The sequence below is a fragment of the Carettochelys insculpta genome, chromosome 3 (assembly GCF_033958435.1).
Source record: "Carettochelys insculpta isolate YL-2023 chromosome 3, ASM3395843v1, whole genome shotgun sequence".
Classification (NCBI taxonomy): domain Eukaryota; kingdom Metazoa; phylum Chordata; order Testudines; family Carettochelyidae; genus Carettochelys; species Carettochelys insculpta.
This window is the reverse complement of record NC_134139.1, coordinates 85,933,186-85,959,618: the sequence shown is the minus strand read 5'-3', so window position 1 is coordinate 85,959,618 and position 26,433 is coordinate 85,933,186. Positions and strand designations below refer to the sequence as shown.

Here is a 26,433-nt window from a genome sequence, read left to right as displayed (position 1 = left end):
GACGTAAACGATTCCATCTCAAAGAGAAATGGAATTTCAGTCTGTGAGGATGTGTTCCCATGCTCAAACATTTCTGCTTTGACAGGCTACATCAAGGACATCTCAGGCTTTGTTGAAACTTAATTTAGCTACAAAAAATAGGTTTTTATAGGTATTAGATATAGAGAAATGTTGGACTGACTTATAAAGAAAGGTTAGAAAGGAAAGAGGAACAAATATTTGTCTATCCTACAGAGTCCTTTCTAATATCCTCATAGAGCTCTGAATTAACGTGATTGTTTCCTCTGACCCCCCGTTGTTTTGATTTGTAGAATGTTGATTCATTTCACGGGCAATAATAGTTATTTTAAATTTGGTATTAAATCAGGGTAATTGTTGCATAAAGAATGTGAGGCTGTAGCTTATTACTGTTAACCACTACTGAATATGGATTGGCATTGTAATACCAGATCATATCAAAAGCTTTGCTAAAATCAAAGTATACTATGGCCACCGTCTTACGCATATCCATAGAGCCAGTTACCTTGTCGTAGAAGGTAAACAGGATGGTCAGGCATGACTTGCCCTAGGTGAATTTAAGTTGACTATTCCTGATCACTTTCCTCTCCTCCAAGATTCCTTGAAGATCCCCTCTATGGTTTTTCTGGGGATAGAGGTGAGGCTGACTGGTCTGTTATTCCCTGGGTTCTCCTCCTTCTCTTTTTTAAAATGGGTACTACATTTGCCTTTTTTCTAGTCACCTTGGACTTCCCCCCAGTTACCATGAATTTTCAAAGTTAATGGCCAATAGTTCTGCAGTCACCTCAGTCCACTCCCTCAGCACCCTCAGATGCCTAGATTTGAGTATGTCCAGGTTTTCTAAATGGTTCTTAACCTGTTCTTTCTCCCACCTCCTTCCCCTACTGTGCTGCCTACTGCACCCTGTGATCCAACCTTGTCTGTTCTCTATATAGACTCCAGCCTTATTCTGTGCTGCTTCAGGGCGTGATGGACTGACTCAGGTCCCTGATAGACCAGCAGCAGTACCAGCAGTGTTCACACCCCTGAGAAGCCCCCTCTTGGGTGTTTACCTATACCACCACACCTTCCAATAAAGTATAACTTTAATAAATGGAAGTCATTTTGTTTATTAACTATAGTCCTAAAGAAAAAGTCTATTAAAATCAGATTGAGAACTAATTTTGGACAAACTTCTTCTCTTTTGAAAATATGGTTTGCATTTAAAGAAAGCAAATATTTTTTATTGTTGTTATTTTTTACATATATTCTTTATTATTTTTTCTGATTCTGAAATATTGAAATAGCTGAAAAAAGTATGTTGGCAATTACCAGACTTCAAATGGATTCTGTAGCTCAGAAAATATTACTCAACATTTCCAGATATTGTAGGGTTCTTTCTTATTACCACCTATCTTAAAACTTACTTTCATCCTCTAACCACTACAGAAGTATCTCACGTGTTCCAGAAGAAAACTTCATCCAAAATTGACTTATCTTGCCCACATTTGGAGGATGAAATTTGCAAATTAACTCTCACCCAATCAACCTTTAATACTAAAAGAGACTGGAGTTTGAAATATAGTGGGAAAAGTACTTGATGTAGTGGAAATAGAAGGGAGAAATAGTTGCAGGGAAATCAGGACAAAAATGGGAGAATGGGAGAGAAAGAGAGAAAGTGCTGAAACATATGAATGGGGGAATAGGAGGAGGCCAAATCAGGAGAAGACAACATGAAGGAAAACTAGTCTCAGGGAAAATGTGGAAATAAAAAACACTGAAAAAAAATTGAGCAAGTTACCAAGGAAAAGTAAGAAATCAGACAAAGGGGGAGGGAAGAAGAACAAAGGATTAATCATTTTAACTTATGGAAAATGAGCAAAATAGCATACAAAGCAATCTGTATTAAAATATTTGCATATGTAAACATCGTCCCAGCTATGGAAGAAGAAGGGTTGACATCCGTTTCCATATCTCACCTTCTTTGGATGCTATAAAGCACACTCATTTTCTTTTTGAAAAGCTAATGTAAATGCTTTGGGGTGGATTATTCAAGTATTAAATGGAGTTGGGTTAACTGTCATATTAAAATCATGCAGGACATTTCTCTTGGGGAGTAAATACTGTCTTGGTGGTAAGGACTGAGGATATGTATACATTTCAACTAAAGTGGCATGACTGGCCCATGCCAGATGACTTGGGCTCACAGGTTGTGGGCTGTTTTATGACAAGGTAGACATCGATGATCTGGCTGGGGGGCCCTGCAAGATGGGAGGGTCGCAGAGCTGGTCTTGCAGCCCAAGTCTGATTGTCTATTTTACAATTAAACAGCCCTGCAGCCCAAGACCTGTGAGCCTGAGTTAGCTAGCATAGGCCTGTTGCAAGTGTCTGCAGTGTAGAGACACCCTAAGAGTCAGAACTCATATGCCATCAGTAGTCCACCAGTGCCATTAGATATGTATGCAAGTGATGTTAATGGGGACTACTCTTACATTGAAATGTTTTGCTGGACCAGGACTTTAATTTTTTTTCACAGCTTGGCCAATGATTCAGTGTGTCACCTTAGGTTTTTTGTGCCTCAGTTTACTCATATGTAAAATTGGCATACTTCCTTAATGTGAATGCTTAGTGCTGGAAAATGTTATGAGCAGAGGAGGAGATTCAAGCCTCAGCAAATGTATTTTTCAGAGCCGATATATCATTTTCCCTTTAAACTTTACTTTTTAGTTAATTTCCACTATTTTAAGGAAGTTAGACTAATATCTAAGACACTGAGTCCTTGGGGTTTAAAATCAACAAAATTAAGTATGCCACAACAATAGAAGTTTCTTTGCTCTGTGGGCTCATTACCCTACAAGAGAACTGATCTACATCATCTTGTCCTACGTTAATAGAGAATAACTCTGCTTAAGGCAATGAATCTGCTAAAACAAATGCTTTTTTTCTACCAGTATGTGGGAGATGAGGAATGCAAAACGAGACAGGCTTCAGTCTTTGTTACTGAGAACAGTTGTATTCATTTAGATGGAATATGTGGGCTGAAAAAGTCAAAACAAAAGATATTAACATGACCCAGTCTCTATCCAAAATTAAACAGTTTCAAACAAGGTCCAATATTTGGTATACAGAGACCTTGGTTTATTTAGGATGATGGCAAATACACCATTATAAATCATTTATCTTTTTTTTACTGAAGATACAGAAAAGAAGGGAAAGCAGTTAGAACATTTGAAATATGAAGTACTAAATAAGGCTTTTATTTTAATTATTCCATTGTTCCCTTTTCCTTTAGCTGGTGTGAGCTTTCTGAAGGGATTTTTAGATGGTAGTAATTCAAATTGGAGGGAGAGGAAAGAAGTTACTTGAAATGAGGAGGAGCTGCCATTATTGCTGTTAAAGTCCAATCCCATTTCTTAAAAGATACAAGACAAACACACAGTGGGGAAAGAAAAAGAACGTCAAACAGATAATGCAGCTTGTGTCTTTTCTGCTGACTTTTATTTACATCATCACTGCTGAAAAAACACAGGCCCAGCATATGGTCTGATCAGCCACTTCAAGACCTGGCAAACTTGTACCAACATCAGCCTGTTTAGGGAGTTGCATTTAGCCACCTTTCTGGTCAGAGGCTTGCAGCAGGATGCAAAATATATAGTTCTGACTGGCTAAACAAGACTTTATGAAAGAGAAGTGGGAGGGAGAGGGATAGGAAAGAAAAGAAATAAGATAAGGAAAAGAACATACTGAAGGAGTGTAAGGAGAGTCTCATATTCCAGAGGATAGTTGGAATTCAGCTGGATCTAGCTTAGGTGGTGATATCTACTTTTTTTCTCTTTCGTCTGATCAGATCATCATTCAGGATGAACAAGGTCCTAGGTATCAGGAGAATGTGATGATGAATGCCATGATAGGGAATCTTTCTCCTTCCTCTTTGGCTTTTAGTTACCCAGTATTGCAGCAACCTTCATCCACATTTTCCCCTGAAAATCCCTTAAAGCCCCAAAATGAGAGTAATGGGAGGAACAGTCCATTTCCTTGTTATTTTATTTATCAGTTAGACCCAAAATTTGAACATATGAAGTTTAGTTTATTAATTTTTGGTTCTAAACTCCTTTTGATTTCAAAGCATGATTTTAATACAGCCTTTGTATCTTACATTAGTAGGGTTTTTTGTTTAGACTGATTTAAGGGTCTATTTTCTCCTCTTTTACCTTTTCTCCATACAGATAGATTATTGAGACTTTTTATGAAATTGAACTTATTTTTTGTAGTTGAGCCATAATGAGGGTAAATGTGTAGGTCCAATTATTAAAACTAGGTTGAAAACAAAATGGAAATTGTCAGCACAAGCTTTTTAGTATGGATTTTAAGTTAATTATCTTTGAAAAGTGGCTTTAAACTGATGAAAAAAACCATCTATCTAGGAAATGTCTATTCCAGCTATACAATTGTCATAGTTGGAATTACGTATCTTAGATTGACTCTTTGGCCTACTGCAGACCTGGCTTAGGTCTTCAAGAAGATCCGCTTTATAGTGTGTAGGAGGTGAATTTATCTGAATTCCCATGAGTATGGAGCCTATTAATCCCAAAAATGGTGACACTATGAATTTTATAGTATTTGACATCTAACGATGGAGCCTTCAAACTGCCGGACAGAAACAAAACATCAACATAGATGTCTCACAGGCCTTCATTGCCCAAAGATTAGAACTATTACACATGGAAAAAGAAAAGAGTTAAACAATGGAAAATAATTTCTAACAGAGAATGTGTAATAACAAAACAAGCTTTCCTTGAAAATTTGCAGTGACTTATTTGTAGTATATTGAACTCAGGGTTTGGAGTTTTTAGAACTTATTTTCGAAGTAGCCATGCAGGAAAATATCCCCTATGAAACTTACAGTGCTACAAATTTACTTTATAAAGCCATATATCTGTTACTGTGCTTTAAAAGTAAAAGGAAGAAAAATTGGTCTTATCTTTTTAAAATCAGATATTTATCCTTTGTTTTATTAATATTGCTTGTGATATCTAATGATTACCGTAAACTTCAGAAAATGTTGAAATTATGTCAGGGATTCATAAAAACACGTACTAAATCGTGTAAAGTAGATCTAACTCCACCAGATAAGATTTACAGTCCAGAGTGTTTTACAAAAGGTGGAAAACCTTTAACATATAAATAATTGAAAGATGGATTCTGAGAAAGAAGCATTTCACATGGGAAAGATTATAGAGACTCACTTTGTCTATCTCTCTGTGTACGATCGTATCACAGTAATAGCTGAGCAGCTCCTTCTGAAGAAAAGTGCAGCCAAAGCACAAGTCAGACTGTCAAATAGCACCACATCCATCTTCAGTTATAGCACAATAAATTCATTGTAACACATCCCACAATCAGATGGAAAACAGTTCTTTTTTCCTAAAATTGCTGCTCAGCAGAATCCCACAATCAAATTAGTACAGTGCAGGTTTGCTGAGCAAGAAAGGAGCTACCTACCATTAGGGGTGTGGAGCCCTCTCAGCAGCAACTAGGAAATGGGAGGGTGTCTTTTAACTACCAAGAAGCCAGGATAGACTGACCATTGACTTATTTGCTTTGTTGAGAACTGTAAGAGTCCCACCTGGTTCATCAGATTCTAAGAGCAAGAGACAATAGCATTCTCAATAATAGCACTTTTGATGACTTACATTTTCTTGGCTTCTTGAGGTACGTATAGTGAATCTTATCCAAACCCTTTCATGGAAGTCTGGTCACGGGCATGTTTAGGTTGACATCATGGCTCTATACAATGTTGTTCCCACTTCCACTCATCCCTCACTTCTGGCAAACCTCAGAAAGTATTAAGGTTCTCCAGAGTACATGGCCACTGTGGAGTAAAGCTTATTTCAGATACTACAGTTGAATGCTTCTTCCTTTGGTTAGTGTGGAAGAATGCAAAGACAATAATTCACAGAAAAAATTACCAAATCAAAAAAATTAACTATTTACCTCATCTGTTCCAAATTGATATACTGGGGCAGATATTCACAATAATTAAATTTTATACAGTGCCTAGAAGAGTAGGCCCAGAGTTGGCCGAGGCTTCTATGCATAACAAATATAAGTGGCTAGTAATAAAAGTTGTACAGGCAACTTGATCTTACTTTTGATATGTGCAAGCATCTATCTAGTATGTGCTGCTGTCTTCTACAATTTAAGGTCTCCAATCCCGAATGTGAGTATTCTACTTTATTCTGTTCAGAGCCTAATACCATACTCATCACCATGGCAATGAACATCACTGGCCGGGTCTTTCTTTTGCTGCACATATGTTGCTATCATTGAAATTAATAGAAATGTCACAAGTATAGCTCACAGTGGAATTTGTCTGTTAGACATATACATGACACTTTGTGCATATATGGAAATAAAATTGACATTTAAAGAAGTAGCCTGTGTATCGATAGGATACATATACACTTCATTTTACCATGAATCTATTTTATAGACACCTGCAATTAGATTTAATGTTAAACATTTTTGCTGTTCTGAGCTTAGCTTATGATTCTAGGTGATGGCAGCTCAACTGAAAATTTAGTTCTTTGAGGGCTTCTGTGCATTCCCACTAATGTAGCTTAGCACTTTTATCATTGACCTGGGAAGTTATAAAGACAAGCCACATCCACCAGGGGAGAGGAGGCAGTAGCGCTCTTTCATTAGGGTGATGTCATGAGCTCTGTCTATATACATGAGCATACTCTCTGGCCCACCTCAGTTGTTTTTTCACCAAGAGCTAATGGAACTACCTGTCCTCTCTGTGAGTGTATTTAGCCTGTTTAGCTCTAGTAGTTATTGTTAGTTAGTTAGAACTCTTGAACTTTGGTTACTTCTGAGATCATGTTGGGTCTGAACCCTCAACAGCAGCATTTCCCAAAGTGTGGTCTGTGGCCCAGTACTGGTCCTTGGAAAAAAAATACTGGGCCTTAGAAAATATACAAATTATCACTATGTACTATTATGATGGTGAATAAATAATAAACAGTGACAATTTATTCATTTTTCATTGTTTTTATATGCATTTATATTTTTGGGCTGCAAAAAAGGTACTGAAAAAAAAACCAGGTCCCAACTATATAAAGTTTGGGAAACCCTGCTGTACCGGATTTAAAAGATATGTGGCATTCTCAGTAATGTACCAGGAGACTGACTCATGAGTTCTGCGTGTGCTTTTGATGGCTCTTTCCAACTAGCATCTATATCATGAACGGCAGTGTAATCAATTTTTTCTACTTATTTCATAAACACATATCATGAATATTTTGTTTTAATATATTTGGCTTCTTTCTGGAAAAAAAAGTTCTCATTTTATACTGGCTTTGCACTCCCTTTACACAGAATGTCATCATAATGTGCAGGTCAGAGGAGAATCAGACCCATTCACTTTAGAGTATTATATGTGGAAGTTGCTTCCAAAATGTAGACTTTTGGGAATAAGCTGTTTAACTGGAGGAATTTTGCAAAACAAATATTTTTTTCCAAATATTAAAGTCACTGTAGAATTAAAAAGGGAAAACAAACTAATGTCTGTTCTATTATTAAACCAAGAAGGGATAGACAAAAAGTGTTTATGAAATGTCAGAGTGAAAGTAAAGATAAAATTCAGTTGCAACTCAAAATCTCAAGTAGGCAAGATAGAATCTCTCTCTTTTTTGGTATCAGAATGTGTGTCTTTTAAAAGAAGCCTTCAGAGTTTCTCTGCCCCCCTCCACTCCCCCACAAACATTTGCCTCATTGTATTAGCCCTTAGAATAGCAGGAATTGTTAACTGAAATGAATAAAATATAGCAAAGCAAATGGGTACAAGCTCACAAACAGGCTAATTGTTGTTGCACTAGAATGTATCTGTTGTCAACCTTCACAGGTTGTCTTGTAGTTCCATTGGCCCTGATGGTACTTACTGAGGATTTCTTTTTTTATTATTATTATTTATTTGGACCAGACTAGTAACACAGGCAGCATGAGAGAATAATGAGCTGCATTCTTAGGGTTAGTGAAGAGTCAGCACAAATTGTGGGAACAAATAACAATCAGACAAGGCAGTGTTTTATAACATTGGGACCGCAATCCATCTCTGGGATCTTTCAGAGCCAGGCTAATAAAGGCCCACTTACAATCCCCAGCAGAGTATAGTTTAATTAAATTTGTCCATTAGAGGACTTCTCTCCCTCCCTTTTACATTCTAGAAATTAATTCTTCTGCTTTCTGTCTTCTGCTTTCTGCCTTTCTTTCTACATTGCAGATGCACTGAACCTTCGCAACCGACAGGTTATCTGCATCACGCTCAAAGTCCTCCAGCACCTGGTGGTGTCAGCTGATATGGTGGGGGAAGCATTGGTGCCCTATTATCGTCAAATCCTTCCAATTCTAAACATCTTTAAGAATGTGAATGGTGAGTTATCCTACTCATCACTGTGTCTTTCAGCCCTAAGGTAAAATGGGGCTTGAGGCAGGGTTAATTAACAATGTAGTTAGGATTTATTACTGCATATAAACCCAAATCCATTTGGAGCTCTAAATAATATAACCCCCATTGCTTTTCCTGAGGGATGTAGTAAAATTAACAGTTTCATTTATTACTCCTTGCACGTACAGCTTATTTAACACAGTACAAAAGCACTGAAGCAGTTCTGTAATCTTCCAATAATTAAATTGTGAAGTTTTGTAGTAGTCTTTTAACTACATTAATAGATTGCAAACGTTTTTTTTTCCTTTTCTTTTCAACATGCTATTTTAAGTGCTCTATTTTAATTCTGCTCTGGTTTCTCCTCACCAGTAAACTTCATTCTTAACCGTTATTGCCTTTTGGTTGAGGAGAGAATAAAGAGTAAATTATTAACCAGTTTAGTCAATTTGATAGACGGGATAAATTATCTCCAGTGAAGCAGTAGAGTTTGGAGTTATTGTTGCACAGGTAACAGGTTTTACTATGAAAGAAATTTAGAAGCACTTCATATGCCACACTGTTGAGTAAGTTGTTTTCTTTGTAGTGTAAAATTTTATGGACGATTTTGTCTTAAAAAGAAGTACCGCATGGTATATTAATTACACATGTCTCACAAACCTGAACTAAATTGCTATCTCCGAAATGCTTTCTACAGTCTTGTTTCTGTAATAAACCTCTTGACATATTATCTGTTTGATCACTCACTAAGTTATCCACTCTGAAGTTTTATGCTATTCACATGCCACACTATAGGTTACAATAAGTTAATTACTGACAACACTGCTAAAAAAGTTATAATGTAAGCAGAGGTTCTATGAAATCCATGCTATTTCTTTGTTTAACCACTGAGATACCTCCTGCATATATTAGCTTATATTTGTCTGGATTTTGATTTTGTTCTTTACTAACTTTTTATTAAGACAAATTTATAATAAAATATTAGCAAATAATAATAACAAATCATAAAATTTTGGGGAAGAAGGGGCCTCGGGAAGAAGGACTTCCTTCTGGAAGCCTCCCTGGGGACCATGCTTCTACATGGCGTTTGGAGTCTGGAAGAATGGTCTTCCGGACTCCAAATCATGTGACATTATGCTAATGAGGCATGGGGAATTTGCATCTGCGCCTCATTAACATCTTTCGCTCCGTGTATTAGCATGCCACCTCCAAAGAAAGTGGCCTGTGTAGAAATGGCCAAAGTGTCTACACACATTTTCTTTTGAAAGAAGCTTTTGAAAGAAGGTGCTGTTCCTCAAATGGGAGTGGAAGAGCCCTTTTGAAAGGACCACAGCATTCTTTTGTTTTAATTTTGAAAGAACGATTTTTTGTGTAGATGCTCCTCTAGGTATTTCAAAAGAACCCCTTCTTTTGAAAAATATTTTGAAAAAACTTCCTAGTGTAGACACAGCCTTGTACTCCATGAAGAACATGGGTCATCTACAAGTCCCCTCCACTTCACTCTGTCTGAAGACAAAACTTCTAGCTGACTCCAGGAGTACCGCAGTTCTGGTCCTTCAATCTCAGTAGATCTTGTCTATGTTGTCCAAGGTCTTCCTCTTTTGTGTTTTCCTTCTGGGTCCTATATGAGAGTGTGATGAACTATGCTGGATGACGGTTTTCTGAAAGTGTGGCCTAAACCTTACCCACTTTCTTCTCTTGATTTCAACATCAAATGGTTCTTGTCCTGCTCTGTTCCAAAGCTCCTCATTTGTGACAAAGTTTTACCATTTGATGCAAAGGATGTACCTCAGGCATCGTTTATGAATGTCTGTAGCTTTTGATTTGAAGATCTTTTAGTATGCCAGGTCTCACATCCATACAAGAGCACACTCTTCACATTTGTGTTGAAGATCCACAGTTTCATATTCACAGATATTATTTGTGGACTCCATATTGGATGAAGAATCTTGAATGCAGCTGTTGCTTTCCCTATCCTGTCATGGATGTCCTTGTCTGATCCTCTGTCTCCGCCCATAATACTCCCAAATAGGCGAACTGGTCCACATCTTTCAGTGTGATGGTGGTGTTGTTGGACTCTTTGAGGGAAGAATCATCTGTGGGCCATTTTTCTTTTCGGGTTAGATGTGTAGATTTCCTTAAATATTGTAATTAAAGGACACTGAATTTAACAGTGAATACATTCTAATAAGCTATAGACTGTGTATCATGTGTACAGAGTTGAATGCAAGAGAGTTGTGGATGCCTGGGACTTGTAGGAGGTAGGGCTGTAATAAAAATCTAGATGGTTGAATGTTTGCACCTGTGTGGAGTCCCATTAACTTCAGCTGGGTTCCTCACAGACACAAGGATCCAACTTAGTGGGTCCAGTTGCAGAATCTAGGGCCAAATATAACACATCAAACGGAAATACATCATTTACATGGTAAGTGATATATCTGCCGGGCTCCATTTTTCAAATTTTAGCCTGAGGCAGGCTGTAAGCAATTCTGATTCCCCTACTGATATGGTGTCAGAAAAATGGTAGGGAAGACTCATGTCTGCTACTAGTACTACACAGATGTAAAGAGGCACACAACTGATTATACTGGTACTACATAGACATAAAGAGGCACACAACTGGTAACACTTACTATACAAACACCAAACAAACCAATAAAAAACAAACATGTTTTCAAGCAATTTGCCTGACATCTTATTGTGTGAATCTATATCTGATATCCAACCAAACATAAGACTTCATATTTGCTGTTCAGAAACTAAACAAACCCCAGCCTCTCAAATCCATCCCTGGATTCATTACTCTAAACAGCTAAAAGGAATAGTGCTAAATTCTATTTACTGTGTTAAATGATTGTTGCTTGAGTTGAATAAGGCCAACGTAACAGTTTGTGACTATGAGAACATTTTAGTTGCGTGTGTTCCAATTTTAATTAAATTGTTTGTAACAGTGTTTTTACGCTGCATATCAATTAAAAACTGTAACTAAGTATAAGGATTCAGTGTCTGTACTTTGTTTTTAAACAGAGATCTCTGAAAGAAATCAGGCACAATGAATTGCAACTATGCATAAAGCTAAGTTTTTTCCTTTCTTATCAAATCTTCTTGCAAACTGCTGTTCAGATCAGGACAGAGGGGAAGAGTGTAGTGATGGGAGAGTAAAGCTGAGGAGCAGTCTAACATTAATGTATTTAGCTAAAGCAACATTATGAGAAAAAATAATGGACTAATGAGCTCTACCCCAGAAATCTAATCCTGCAACAAACCCCTTTGGCAACTCTGTCCACATATCTAAACAAGCCACACTGTCACAGGACCTGACCACATCAGCCACACCATCAGGGGCTCATGCACCTGCACATCCACTAATGTGATATATGCAGTCATGTGCCAACAATGCCTCTGTGCCACGTACATTGGTCCAACCAGACAGACTGTGCATCGAAGGACGAATGGACATAAATCCAACATCAGGAATTGGAATACACATAAACGTTTATCCTCCCAGGACATTCAATAATGGATTTAAAAGTTGCCATTCTTCTACAAAAGAATTTTACCAGATTTCAGAAGGAGACATCTGAATTGAAATTAATTTACAAATCTAACACATTTAATCTGGGTCTGAATGGAGATTTTAGCTATCCTATGCATTACATGGGCAATTTCCCCACCTTTGTTATTTGAAGAAATGGGACACATCCTACTTAATTTGCTTCATTCCCTGGTCAAATTAATGAAAAGTAAACTCCTTCCACCAGCTTTTTCTCCCACCCCCCACTATAAAAACTCTGGATTCTTTTTTCCCCCCTCACTCTATTAATCTGATTAAATGACTTTTTTCCCATGAAAGCTCATGACTTAATAAATGTGTTAGTCTCTAAAGTGCCACAGGACTGCTTGTTATTTGTGAAGCTACAGACTAACATGACTATGCCACTGAAACAATATGTATGGAACAGATCGTAATTGTGCTTCAGGCTCCTAACTTATAAATCTATTCAACCTATTCAGCACTCATGTGCTTGTACTTTGGGAAGGGTCCTTTTTCTCTCCATGGGGAACTCCTGTTTACTTCTCCCACATACATCATATGGAACAGGTAGTCAGAAAAGTTTGCTTGCTGTTCCCCCAGTACTGTGGAGCGTTTTGGGGTCACATCCAGGTTGCATTTTTCACTGACTATCCTCACAGATGAAAGTGGGGGGGGAGTAGTGGGAGTGAGAAGATACATTCTTTCCTCCTGCTCACATAGCTTATGTGAAGTTTTCTGCTGGATTTCTCTGCACTGAGGCAAGGAGAAAAAAGCTTCCTTTCCCTGTTTGTTTCACTTTGCAAACGGTCCTCAAACACTCCTGTATAAGTACAACAGCATATGCTTTATTTGTGAGGTCTCATATGGGTCTGTGCTCCCACAGACAGCTTTGCTCAATTTTTACTTACTTTCTAGGCAGAAGATGACATAGGGAAAATATCTCATTACTCTGGGAGCCTGGGCTTTTTTGCTCATTGTTCCAGTTTCCCCTTTTCCTATCCACTATCCCTTTTAACTGTCCCCAGCTGACTAGCAGAATCCCCTTGTTAATTATTTAATCACTCAGTCCCTGTTCAGTTATCTACCCAATTTGGCTGCTTACAGAGTGATGAGTCAGCCTCCTATTTCGTCACATCATTCTTTTCTGTCCCCATCCTCTTTCTCCAGTCATATTCGACAGGGACAAGTTCTAAATGAGCACTCAAAAAGCACGAGGTCTTCAGGAAGAAGAAAGAGTTCACTATCTCACAAGTGCAACACTTTTCCATTTACTTGACTCTGTTGGAGTTCTGCTGCTGAATTGGTTGCCCACAGCTCTGGATCTGATTATAGTTCTACAACCCCAATATCAAGGATAAACAGAGCATTTGCTGGCACACAAGGTATTCTAGAAATATATAAAATGCATCTTTAATTTCTGCTCTACTTAGACATCAAGCCAAAATACCACGATATACTATGCTATTTTTCTATAAATGTTTATTTTAGTCTCAAAGTAATCTGACCAAATAAAAGACAAAAGAAGTCAGAATTCCCCACAGGAGGAATATTTTGCTTGTATTGGCCTCAATTGTATAAACAAGTCACAGAGCTTCAAGTGTTACAGTGGCACATTTCACATGATACTAATTATTTTTTCAACACTTCCATAAAATCTTGTTTTTAGCTGTTCTTGATGGATATTTTCCCTAGGCTGAAATTTTACTCTACCATATGAGTACTCTGTACATTTATTGTAAATTATAGGACTCTATTTAAATGTTCTAAGACAAAAGGGGCAGTTACAAACAATTCAAATATTTACTGTATCTTAAAACCTTTATTTGCCAAAGTGCCATTTTGCAGGCACTTTCTACCAGTGATGAAGTGTCTCTTGGTATTGGAAAACAAACTGAGAGCAACTGAAAATTTTAGCTGCTTGTTCTATCCAGTACCTTGAAACTACATTCTGAAAGCACACTGCTCTTATATTTGAAAAGAGAATAAGGATTTTCAGTAACTAAATATAGAATCTGATTTAGCTGTTGGATCCTGGGCATGCAACAGACCTGATTCTGATTGCTAATTCTAATTCAAGGTAACTTCTTTGTTTTCAATAAGAATGTATAATGGGACATACTAAGAAAGACCAGAATCAGGCTCAGTATCTCTGATGGCTTTGGGCTTTCTTTCTAGGAAGAACTCTGTGGAGAGTAAATAAAAATTGCGTGTTGGAACTTGTAGTGGATCACTTTAAGGCTAAGAAAGAACATTTGTAGGTTGTGAAGAAGCCATGGATACAGTCTGCTGCTTCTCCATCCCAGAGAATTTTTAGTGAGGCAAGGTGAGTGAGGTAATATCTCACATTGGATCCGTTTCTAACTGGTGTGAGAGGCAAGCCTTTGAGAGCATTACAGCTGTGAGTACGTTTCTCGAACCGCGGGGGGCAGGCAGCAGCAGAATGGGTGGAGGAGGTTGGCTCTGTGCTCCCACAAAGGGTGTGGCCTTGGGCAAAACAGGTGGAGGGGGGGTTGCCCTCCTCCTGCCAGTCCTTCAGCACCAGCAGCAGTGTTCTGCCCTGGTCTCTGGCAGTGATTTAAATGGCCCAGGGCTCCATCTTCCACCACTGCCATAGTAGCAGTGGCATTGGCTGGGAGCCATGGACCCTTCTGAATGGCTGGGTCTTGGGGTAGTTGCCCCCTGTGTACCCTGTTGGTGGGCCTCCTCAGACCTCAAGAAGAACTCTGGGTGGCTTGAAAGCTTGTTTCTTTCCCTAATAGAAGTAGGTCCAATAAAAGATATTACTTCCCCTCCCATCTTCTGTCTCTAATAGCCTGGTATTAACAGAGCTGAGACTGCACTGCATAGAGAGATTTTTTTTGGCATTTCCATAATCTTTTATGATCACCTATTTGTCAGTAAAAGAAATCAAGGCATTCTCAATTGACAATATCAAATATACTCGCAGTATATTTGCACTCAATCTGAAAACAAAAAATTATTTACCGAATGTATTCTGTAAACAATTGCAAATGACAGAGTTGCAAGCTGTTCTCAAAACTAAATTAATCAACAAGACTTTTGATCCAGCTCTCATACTCATCAATATTTCTTGTAGTTCATCAAAAATTATGATTGGCATTTATCTCTTTTAATGTGATGTCTGCTGACTGATATTTGAAAGGTGTGAGACTGTGCTGCATCCTCAGGGATGTCAAAAGATGAACACATTATAAGGAGCAAAAAATATTTAACAAATTGAAAAGAAGGCAAAATAGTCACCTTATGGGATACAGTTACTTCTAACTTTCAAATTTAAAGGGCCAGCCCCTGAAATAGTCTGAGTACACTATGTCTACACAAGGCAAAGTAAGTCGAGCGCAGATACACAATTCTAGCTACAGCAATTGTGTAGCTAGAATCAACCTATCTGAGCTTGGCTTACTTGGCTGTCCTTACTGAACAAGGTCAACAGAAGAGTTTCTCCTATTGACCTCTCTTACTCCTTGCACGTGGTGAGGAGTTGACTGCAATTTGTGAGAGGTCAATTTCACATGTCCCTACTAGATGCATGAAATTGAACCCTGGAAGATCAACCATGAGCAGATCAACCTTCTGAGCTAGTGTAGACTTAGCCTTAGTACCACCTATTGGAGTCATTGATGTGCTGTGATTCACACATTTCTTTCACATAGTTGGTAGTGTACCAAATATACTGTGACTGAGAAGCAAGCACTGAAGCAAATTATGTCTGTCTGACCAGGCTACACCAATATGCACTCAGATCTGCCACTCAGATATTAAGGTTGACAGAAATTAGAGACTGCGAATACATAGGCAGAGTGACATGACCAGCTACAACAGAAGATAGACATAAACTCACCCAGGCCAGCATAAGAAGGAAGTATTGAAGTAACCATAAGTCCCTCTTCTAGTCCACCATTCCTTACAAAGGAGAATTAAGTACTGTTCCTTATGCACTCCTATCCAAAGCTCAACTCCATAGTCATAGTGTTTCTGGAAGGCCTCTCTATCTCGTCTAACGGTATGCAGACGAAAAATTGCCTAATACCTCTTGTAGGCAGGTGCCCTTATGTCCTTCTGCTAGTAGCCTCCTCTCACTGGCTCCTTCCCATCTTGGATTGTAATTTTTCATCCAGCTCTCTCAGGCTACCAGCTAGTTGGTCTTCATTGTGCAGCTGAATTCCATGCTTCTGCCTCCATCTTGCTGTTCCACACACAAATCTCTACCTGTCTCCCCAGGCATAATCCCTCCCACTAATCTTTTTTTTCTGTTCAGCAGAAATCAAAAAGCCCTCTGCCTTATGTGTGCTGAGCTAGTCCCTGCCCCTTCCAGAATGGCTAGTAGGCCAGTTCTTTCCATCCAACTGGTTTTGTAGAGAATGTTCTTTTAAAGAGTTTCTCTGGGAAAGTATCCTGTAAGAGAATGAACCCAAATGCATGAGTAATCAGACAACCAAAGAGTAAGGAGCACAGAGCACATAAGGAAGAAGTTTAAATCTGAATTGCTTGAGGACCAGAGATCTTGATAGAATTATGACTTTATAACATTATTCATGGAATAATCCAGTAGTAATCTAAATTACCATTACTGGCAAATTTTCTGAGATATCTGCTTAGTTTGCAAATTTGTATATTTATTCTAAAAATTTTGAGAATTCTCATCTGTGAAAGATTGTATACAATTAGTTTGGGGGATAATGTTTCAGGAAAACAGTCAGTCAGATGATATAACTTCACAGCTGGTTGGATCGACAATGCAATTTTCAAATACATTGTCGGGATATGTGGACTAAACTTAAAAGTCTGTTTTCTCCAACAAACAATATTTTTGCGCTTTGTTCCCTTACAGCATTTTCATGGAATATCCTCACTGATTTAATCTGAAAGTCACTACCCTCTCCTCCTATAAATCCTTGGTCTGGGCTCACTTCTACTGTGATTCTTACTGTAAATTGCCATCTGATGATAGTGAGTTGCATACCTAGTAGAAACTATCATATCTCTTTTTTTCATACAGTGAAAGAAACAAATGATTTCAGATTTGTAAATTCTTTGTAAAAACATACTTCTCTCACTGTTACCTACTCCCTCTGCTTGTTTATTTCATCTGTATGTTTGCATCTTGTCTTCAATTACATTGTAAGTAATTTAGAATGGGGACCATCTCTTACTTTGTGTTTTATGCAATATCTAATGCAATGAGACCTCAATCTGACTGAAGTCTCTGGATGCTATTGTAATACAAGCTGTAAGTAAAAACAAATGTAATTTTGAAGACTAAGTAAAGAACTATAACCTAGGGAGGGAAAAAGTACAGTAGGCTAAAAAGTTAACATGCTGTTTGATGTGAATATCAAAATCTGCAGAGATAGAAATCTCATCCACAAACTCAACTGTCAATGTTCTTCTAAAAAGCATAGGTAACGTAATAATGAGGAAGAAAAAAGTTATTGGTCTTTTGCCACAGACACTGCCACTAAAAACTTCCTGAATAGACTCCTGAAAGAATAAAGTTTGATTGCAGTGTGCATATGTGTCTGTCTTAAAGGCTCAATGTTTCCAGGTGAACAGCCATGATCTATTGTGTAGTTATTAGTAAATGACAGTCTGTACAGGAAGTGCACTATGAGCAACTTGAAAAGAGTTACACTGGAAACTGAACCTTAACCTCTGTCCTATCTTCTCAAGGCATGGACAGTTCTCTGAGGAATGAATTTACTTTATAAGAAACCAGGAAAAAAAAACGAGAATTCAACATCTATCTGCCCTGTTATCTTTCTCTCAGTTCTAAAATTGTTTTAAACATTTATGGAAGCTGAAAGTAAATTTGAAGTAGTCTTTTGTTCAGGTAAAGCAATTATAGTCACAGACACAATAGATAATACTCGGGACTTGCATGCAGGCACTTTGAAGTTTAACGCTTCGAAATTGCCATGGGGGAGAATTAGCCTAATGAAGTGGTGCATATTCATTGCATCACTTCTTTAATAATCTCCCAGCAGCCTGATTACCATGCCTCCTTCGAAGAAGGTAGACATAGCTGCCATGTTTTTAATGGGCTTATTTCTGCCTTTTTCAGACATGGAGGAAGGAAAAACATTGCATATTATAAATTACTATAAAATCTGTTTTGTTTTTTGCATCATGAAAATTTTGCAGTTCGCCTCTTCTAAGTTATTCCTTAGGTTTATAAGATGTTTTAGATAAATACAATTTAAGAATAAAATTTGTGCTTTTGTGACAGCACTAAAGAGAAATAAGATTAAAGAGAATACAAAAGAATCTTCAAAGCTTGGTATAAACTATAATAATGCACACTGTTGTGTCTATATAACAGAATGAACATTGGAAGTAGAAGTTAGATAAGAGATAATTACACACTCACAAAATAGTTCTTTTGTGTAATGTAGTCAAGTAAATGAAAGTTTCCTTGATCTATTTTAACAACTATCATATGCTGTCAAATCATAGCAGTCTAACAGATGTGCTACATTAATTCATTGCATGTTGAACCTCTTTCACCTGGCATCCTCAGGACCTGACAGGTGCCAGACAAGAGAATTTGCCAGATTATGGGAGGTCAATATTGTCTAGCACATTACCTACACTTTTCCATTCCTTACTGAGCTCTTTTAAGACTTCAGGGGTAAATTACAGCTTAATAAAAGCACAGAACACTGACAACCAGGACTGGTGTCTGGAAACAAACTTTATGGGACTATGGGAAACTTGGCCACACACATAAGTGGTCATCCTGCTAATTAAAATCATGATGGATTACTGACATTGCCAGACAAGATAATTCCAGGTTAGAGAGGTTCAACCTGTATGAAGCAAAATTGTTTTCATGTCATTAGTATATATTATTCAGAAGTAATCAAGAATAGCATACAAAAAGTTTAACAGATTAAAGCATTTATAGTGTTTTGGAAACAAAACCAGCTCCAGGTTTAGCAATGTTCAGAAAAAGAGGGAGAGGTTTTAAAAACAATAATTTAAATGAAATCCTCAATTATATATGTAAATTTATATCTTACTCTATGTATTTTGGTCACATTTTAAAAAGCTTCAGGCAGATTCCTGTTTTTTCATCTTTTCCTACAAAACACTTTGCACATCTGATCTGTGGTACTATATAATTTAAAGTAGTAATCATTATAATTTCTTTAACGCCGCCATCAGCACTGAATTCCTCATAGCATTTCCAGAATGAGGACTAGAAACTCTGCAATCCTTTTTCTCTCTGAGCCACTGGTAGCTAAGCCTGAGCCCCACATCCTACCTCTCAGTTATATACCATGAATGATCCCTGTACGCTAGTGTGGTCCTTCAGAGAGCAACTTCGGTAATTTAGGACCTCATTCCACTGGTGCAGGGTAGTTGAGGATTGAAGACTAGTTTCCTTGGGCTCCAACAAACTGTCCTATAACTAATGTTTTAAAAACTTGATGCGACCTTCTGTCAGCCTCCTCCTACCAAGTAAGTATGACTCCTCCCTCCCTCTAACCCTCTCCCACTATGCCTCTCAGGAAATGTGATCCGGAATACCTGAGGTAGCTGAACTCTTGGGTAAGGTATTAAACGACTGGAACAACTATGCTTGCTTGTAACAACAGGGTGCTGTGAGGGGCTTTCAGTGCCTTTGTTTGAAAGATGCTTCTCATATTCAACAAGAAGTCCTGTGGCACCTTATAGACTAACAGATATTTTGGAGCATAAGCTTTTGTGATCTTTGCCCACGAAAGCTTATGCTCCAAAATATCTGTTAGTCTATAAGGTGCCACAGGACTTCTTGTTGTTTTTTGAAGATACAGACTAACTCGGCTACCTCTCTGATACTTTTCATATTCAGTGCTCTAGGTTTCACAGAACATGATATACCTCATGCTGTAGGAGGAAGAATCAGAACTTCAAAGGAGTATTAAACCCCAAAAGGAATAGATTCTACATAATGGCTGGAAGTATTTCCAGAAGTGCTTATGAGTTCAGGAAGCAGCAATGCTCTTGAGAGTGCATCATGCTCACTACTGGAAGGCAGCATGAATGAATGTACACTGAGGAAAACCGCATGCCCAGAATGCTTCAGCTACTTCTCCCACCAATAAATGTTAAAAGTACTTGAAACTGAGAATATCATCACCCTTCAGGAATAAGTTACGATATTTTCAAACCCAAGAGTTCAACAATCATGTGTCAGGCTCCAAAAATCATGAGATTAAAAAAAAAAGTAGATTTTGGGTTCTCTCTATTTGCCTTCTGTGTTTTGAGCTTTTAGGTTACATTCACATCAGGTACATCTACACTACACTATGCTTTTGAAAAGGTGATCATCCAGAAGATATCCCCGGAAGAGTGCCTGTCAAAAGAGTGCGTCCACACGTGCAAAAAACAGATCACTCCTGCGACCCATTTTTTTTTTAAAGATTGCATCCACACTCAAGCAGCAGACTGCTCTTTTGAGAGAGAGCATCCACCCACCCAGAGGTGCTTTTTTGATAGACCAGCAAAGGTCATGGATGGGATAGCATGGCCTCAGTGACCCCACACCCACCCACAGGTCCCCCCCAAACATACATCCCTCACTATCCCCCTGCCATGAACCCCGCCATACAAATGCACACCCCTCACCAACTCCCCATGACAAGCACGCGACACAGGGGTTGTACAAAAATAAAATGAATACTATGAATCATGTCATGTGTCCAGCCAGTATACAAACACTACTTACAGTGGGGACAAACTATGTATAGTGGGGGTTGGGCAAAGGGGGAACTCAACCTGGAGTGGGTGAGGGGCCTCAACCTGGGGCAGGGGCACTACTCTGGGGTGGGGGTGGATGGCTGCGAGCCCTGTTAGCCCTGGGATCCCCTCCCACCCCCTGGCACAGGGTGCATGGTTGGGCTAGGAGGGGGTGGGTGTCACAGGGAGATAGGGCTATGGGGGGGGCAGTGGGAGCAGGCTTAGCAAGGGGCAGTAGCAGGGGTGGGGTTAGCTGAGGGTTGCAGCAGGTGCAGTGGGATGGAACAGGTAGGCCAGAATCTCCGTGTGTTCCCACAGGATGGCTATGATGTCATCCAGGTGGCCCATCAGGGTGTCCCAAGCAGCCCTCTGCCATGCATGGCTAGCCTCATACATGTGGAGGTGCCACTCTGCAACCTGCACCTAGCAATGGGGGGCATCTTCCTCCATGGGCTGTGCCCTCCTGCTCCAGGCCCCTCATGGTGCTGCCAAGGGTGGTGACTGATACCCCTCCTCCTCCTGGCAGTCCAGGACAATGGAGGGGTTGGGGCTCTCCCAGCCCTCTTGTGGCATGGCTGCAGGACAGGGGAGGTAGATGTGGTCAGTCCCATGTTACCAGCAGGGGAACAAGCTCCCCCCACCTCCCTGCAGACACCAGTTCCCAGCCAGCGGTGGGTGGCCATGGGGTGTTGCACATGCTGCAGGGGTCCCTGCCCATGAGGGGCAGTCCCTGGGCTTAGTCCAGCCCCGCTCACCTCCTCCCCACATATGCAGCTCACAGCACTGTCCAGGGGGTGAGCGCTGAGTGTTCCCGTGGCTGTGGTGGAATTCTGGGAGCCATGGCCAGCTGAGCCTTGTGTGTCCCCAGGTATGCCAGCTGTGGAGGTGGCACTCTGGTGATTTTGGTTCCCCTGCCCCACAATCTGGGGTGTGTGCCCCACTGGGTACTTACTGGAGGGTCCCTCACTGAGATCTGGTGATGTCCAGCCACTAGAGGCCTCAGTGGGCTGCTCTGTCTTCAGGCAAGTGGGGCAGTCCTCAGCTCGTGCTACTCCTGATGGGGTCAGCTCATCTGCTAGGGTGTCCAGGATGGCAGGTGGTGGAGAGCTGTCCCTGGGCCCCAGAAGACTGTGGAGCTCCTGTTAGTAGGAGCAAGATGCGGGTCCTGTCCTGGAGCAGCCAGTGTTGTCCTAGGCTCAAGTATAGCCCTGCTGCAACTCCTTCACCTTGTGCCGCACCTTGTCAGGGTTGCGGTCAGGGTGTCCCTGTGTGACAAGGCCAGTGGCAAGCCAGGAGAAGATGCCACGCTGCAGCGCTTAGTGCCCATCTCCCTCAGGACCTCCTCTTCCTGCCACAATCCGAGGATGTTGCATTATTCAGATTTCATCCAGGATGGGGTTCATTGTTTGGGGGGCTGCCCTGCCACCTGGGATCCCATTGAGGCCTCCAAGACAGGGCCCTAGGGCTTGCAGGGGGACTGGCTGCTGGCCATGTGGAGCATCTAGCCTTCAGGCATGGCTGAGTGGGCATGCTTTGCCTCACTCTTGGTCTGCCTTCAGCCAGCATGCTCTCAGCTTCCTACCCACAGGGTTTCTGGGTCCCTGTGGCTTTAAACATGGCCAAATGCAGGGAGCATAGAGCTCTTCTGTCGCTGGCCAGGACATCTCCATGCACCAGCTGGCCGACACTATGGTAGACTACTCTTTGGAAGACCAGCCTGTGGAGCATCTAAACATGTTGTTTTTCAAAGGATTCTTTTGAAAGGGGCCACTCTTCTTGATCTGGGATTGGAGGAGTAGTTTTGGAAGGGGCACCACGTTCTTTTGATTTCTTTTTGAAAGGGTGCATTTTGCCTATACCCATCCATGCTGCAGGTCTTTCAAAAATGTCCCTTCTTCAATTTTCCTTTCAAAAGCCCATGCTAGTGTAGACACAGCTATCATGTTTTCAGACTTCCTTCTGCAACCATGAGGGCTAGAACTCTCTTTTCTTTTATTTAAATAAAAGCTGAGCTTTTCACAGTCACTGATCTGTAGTATCTGCGGCTTGAAGAAAGCCATTGTATAGTGTGAGACTTGTGTAAATGTGGGCCAGTTGGCAAAACTGATTTTAAAAAAGCAGAAACATGTATACCAGATACTCATTCACAATTTTCAGACCATCAATGCACTCAATCTTGGCATTCATTTTTCATGAACATTTAAGTTATCATTCTCTACAACCACTTCTTGTGGGTTTTAAAGCTTAGTTTTCAATTCCTAATTCCTATATTAACATTTTCTACATTCAGATATATTTTTAGTAATCTGAAAACAAAGTATCAATTTCTAGAAGAGCTGCAAGCATGCACACTTCAGAGGAATGAGACAAACATGATAGAGACAGATCTAAGGTGACAAATTTAGTATGCCCAAAGAAAGATAGGAGACATTTGATATGTATTTGATCAGGCCACAACTTTATAATTAGATGTTTGGGGCTACCTAGAAGATAAAAATGTGCAGTGCAGGCAACACCATGTTTGTTCAAATAACTATCTAGAGCTTCCATCAGCCCCCATTCATTTTTCGTCCAGGTCCCCCAGCCAACCCATGGGTCTCCTTGAAGGTGGGTTAAGGTGGTCTATAAAAAACGGGGGTTGGCTCCCTGCCATACCATTCATAGAAGCCCTAATGCTTAACCAGCAGTTCCTTTTTTGAGTCTTTTTTCAGGCCATGTATTTGGTTACTGGATGCCTTCCATATGGAGTACCTCCACCGGATATCTGCTTCAAGAAGATACGAGCAGTGACCTAGGCTTCCTCATCCACAAACCCAGTCAGGTTCCTAGACATCTTTTATTACAGCCAAAAACATGTCAGCTCCCAAATCTGATAGGCAAAGCCCTGTCCTCCTGAAAAAAACTGGTTGCCCCTTGTACTGTGGCAGGATCATACTGGCAGTATTTTAAAGAAGTCTTACTGAAGGCACAGGAACAAACCATCCTGCTGCATAGTAAGAAATGCAAACATGGTAGGCAACCAGTTTGGCTTAACGGGGAAATCCTTAGTCAGCTTAAATTCAAAAAAGAAGCATACAAGAAATGGAAATGCGGACAGTTGACAAAGGAGGAGTACAAACATACAGCTGGAGAATGTCAGGCAGTAATCAGAAAAGGGAAAGCACAATTGGAACTGCAGCTGTCAAGTTATGTGAAAAGTAACAAGAAGGGTTTCTACAGGCATGTTAACAATAAATGGGTTATCAGAGAAGGTGTGGGGCTGTTACTGGCTGAGGGAGGTAACCTAGTGACAGATGATGTAGGAAAAGCTGAAATACTCAATGTTTTTTTGCCTCAGTTTCCACAGACAAAGTCAACTTCCACATGACGGTCCTAGACCATGTAGTATGGGAAGGTGGAGGGCAGCCATCTGTGGGGAAGGAACAAGTTCTGAGCTATCTAGAAAAACTAGATGTGCACAAGTCCATGGGTCTGGATTTAATGCGCCCGAGGATACTGAGGGAATTGGCAAAGGTCATTACTGAACCTTTGGCCATTATCCTTGAAGACTCTTGGAGATCAGAGGAGATACCGGATGACTGGAAGAAGGCAAACGTAGGGCCCATATTTAAAAAAGAAAAGAAGAACAATCCAGGGAACTATAGACCAGTTAGCCTTACCTCAATTCCTGGGAAAATAATGGAGGGAATCCTCAAGGAATTCATTTTGGAGCACTTGGAAGAGGGGAAAGTGATCAAAAGTAGCTAACATGGATTCACCAGGGGCAAGTGCTGCCTGACCAATCTGATTAGCCTCTATAATGATGTAATAGGCTCTGTGGACATGGGGAAGTCAGTGGATGTGATATACCTTGACTTCAGCAAGGCTTTTGATACAGTCTCCCACAACATTCTTGTCCATAAGTTAAGGAAATATGGATTGGATCCTTGGACTATAAGATGGATAGAAAGCTGGCTTGATGGTCGGGCCCAACAGGTAGTGGTCAGTGGCTCAATATCTGGATGGCGGTCGGTTTCAAGCAGAGTGCCGCAAGCCTCGGTTCTGGGGCTGGTGTTATTCAACATCTTTATTAATGACCTGGATGAGGGACTGGATTGCACCCTCAGCAAGTTTGTGGATGACACAAAACTAGGGGGAGAGGTAGATATGTTGGAGAGTAGAGAAAGAATCCAAAGTGACCTGGATAAATTGGAGGACTGGGCCAAAAGAAATCTGATGCGGTTCAACAAGGAGAAGTGTAGAGTCCTGCACCTAGGGCGGAAGAATCCCAAGCATTGTTACAGGCTGGGGACCGACTGGCTCAGCAGCAGTACGATGGAAAGAGACCTAGGGGTTATGGTGGATGAAAGGCTGGATATGAGTAAACAGTGCGCCCTTGTAGCCAAGAAGGGTGCATTAGGAGGAGCATTTTGAGCGGATCTCGAGAAGTAGTTGTTCCCCTCTATTCGGCACTGGTGAGGCCACATCTGGAATACTGTGTCCAGTTTTGGGCCTCCCAGTCTAAAAAGGATGTTAGTTTGCTGGAGCAGGTTCAGTGGAGGGCAACAAAAATGATTAAGGGGCTGGAGCACAAGACCTATGTGGATAGGCTGAGACATTTGGGTTTGTTTAGTTTACAGAAGAGAAGACTTAGGGGTGATTTAATAGCAGCCTTCAACTTACTGAAGGGGAGCTCTAAAGAGGAGGGTGAGAAACTGTTTTCAGTGGTGTCAGATGGCAGAACAAGGAGTAATGGTCTGAAGTTGAAGAGGGAGACGTGTAGGTTAGATATTAGGAAAAACTACTTCACCAGGAGGGTGGTGAAAAGCATTGGAATGCGTTGCCTAGAGAGGTGGTGGATTCTCCATCCCTCAAGGTTTTTAAGTCCCAGCTGGACAAGGTCCTGGCTGGGATGACTTAGTGGGGGTTGATCCTGCTTGAAGCAGGGGGCTGGACTAGATGACCTCCTGAGGTCCCTTCCAGCCCTATGATTCTGTGATTCTGTGATCATCAAGAACAACAACTGGGTTGTCAGTGACCAGGTACTGCAATACCTACCCAACTGTGATAGGCCATATCAATTACCAGTATCCTTGATCCTGAAACTGGAAAAACGCATTAAAATTTCCTTCATAGTTCAGCCATGTGCCTGGAGCTGAGGATCTTCACGCCACTGACGACATCATGTGCTGAGGTTTTATAGCACCAGCAGTATCTGTTCAGGCTTATTTCTAGCTCTTTGTGCAAGCTCCCAAAATCAATCAAACTGAGAATGAGACAAGGCATCTGTTATGCCATTATCCATCCTGGGCACATGCTTGGAAGAAAAACAGCTGTTGAGGCTTAAATGTTGTAGCACAAATACCCTCACTAGCTTTATAACCCTGTATGAGCTGGAAGTTTGGTGACTGATAACTTGCACCACTTCTCTATACTTGCACCAGAAAGATTTATGTCCAGATGGCAGACCTAGCTGGAGGATGAGGGAAAGGAAAACGGCTGCAAAAGAAACAGGGTGCTGGCATGGCAATGCTGATTCATTTTCTGGAAACCAGATTGTCTGGAAGGATTAAAAGGGGATAGCCCTGTGCCTGAAACCTCCTTTTGCATGGAGCAGCATGATGTAGCACCATCCTCCCTTCAGTTTAGGTTGTGAAATTCCAGGTTTGGTTACGACTTGATGTGGGCATTACACCGACCAACATGAAGGCAACTGACCCAAGCTGCCAAAATC

General features: G+C 40.5%; 1 protein-coding gene across 2 annotated transcripts in view; it reads left to right on the top strand.

Annotated features, from left to right (window-relative positions):
- PACRG (parkin coregulated) overlaps positions 1-26,433 on the top strand; it is a 435,595-nt gene that overhangs the window by 266,916 nt on the left and 142,246 nt on the right. For both annotated transcript variants that reach the window (XM_074990275.1, XM_074990276.1), the window contains one exon: positions 8,282-8,431. In XM_074990275.1, coding sequence (XP_074846376.1) covers positions 8,282-8,431 — 150 coding nt within the window. The remainder of the gene's footprint in view (positions 1-8,281; positions 8,432-26,433) is intronic.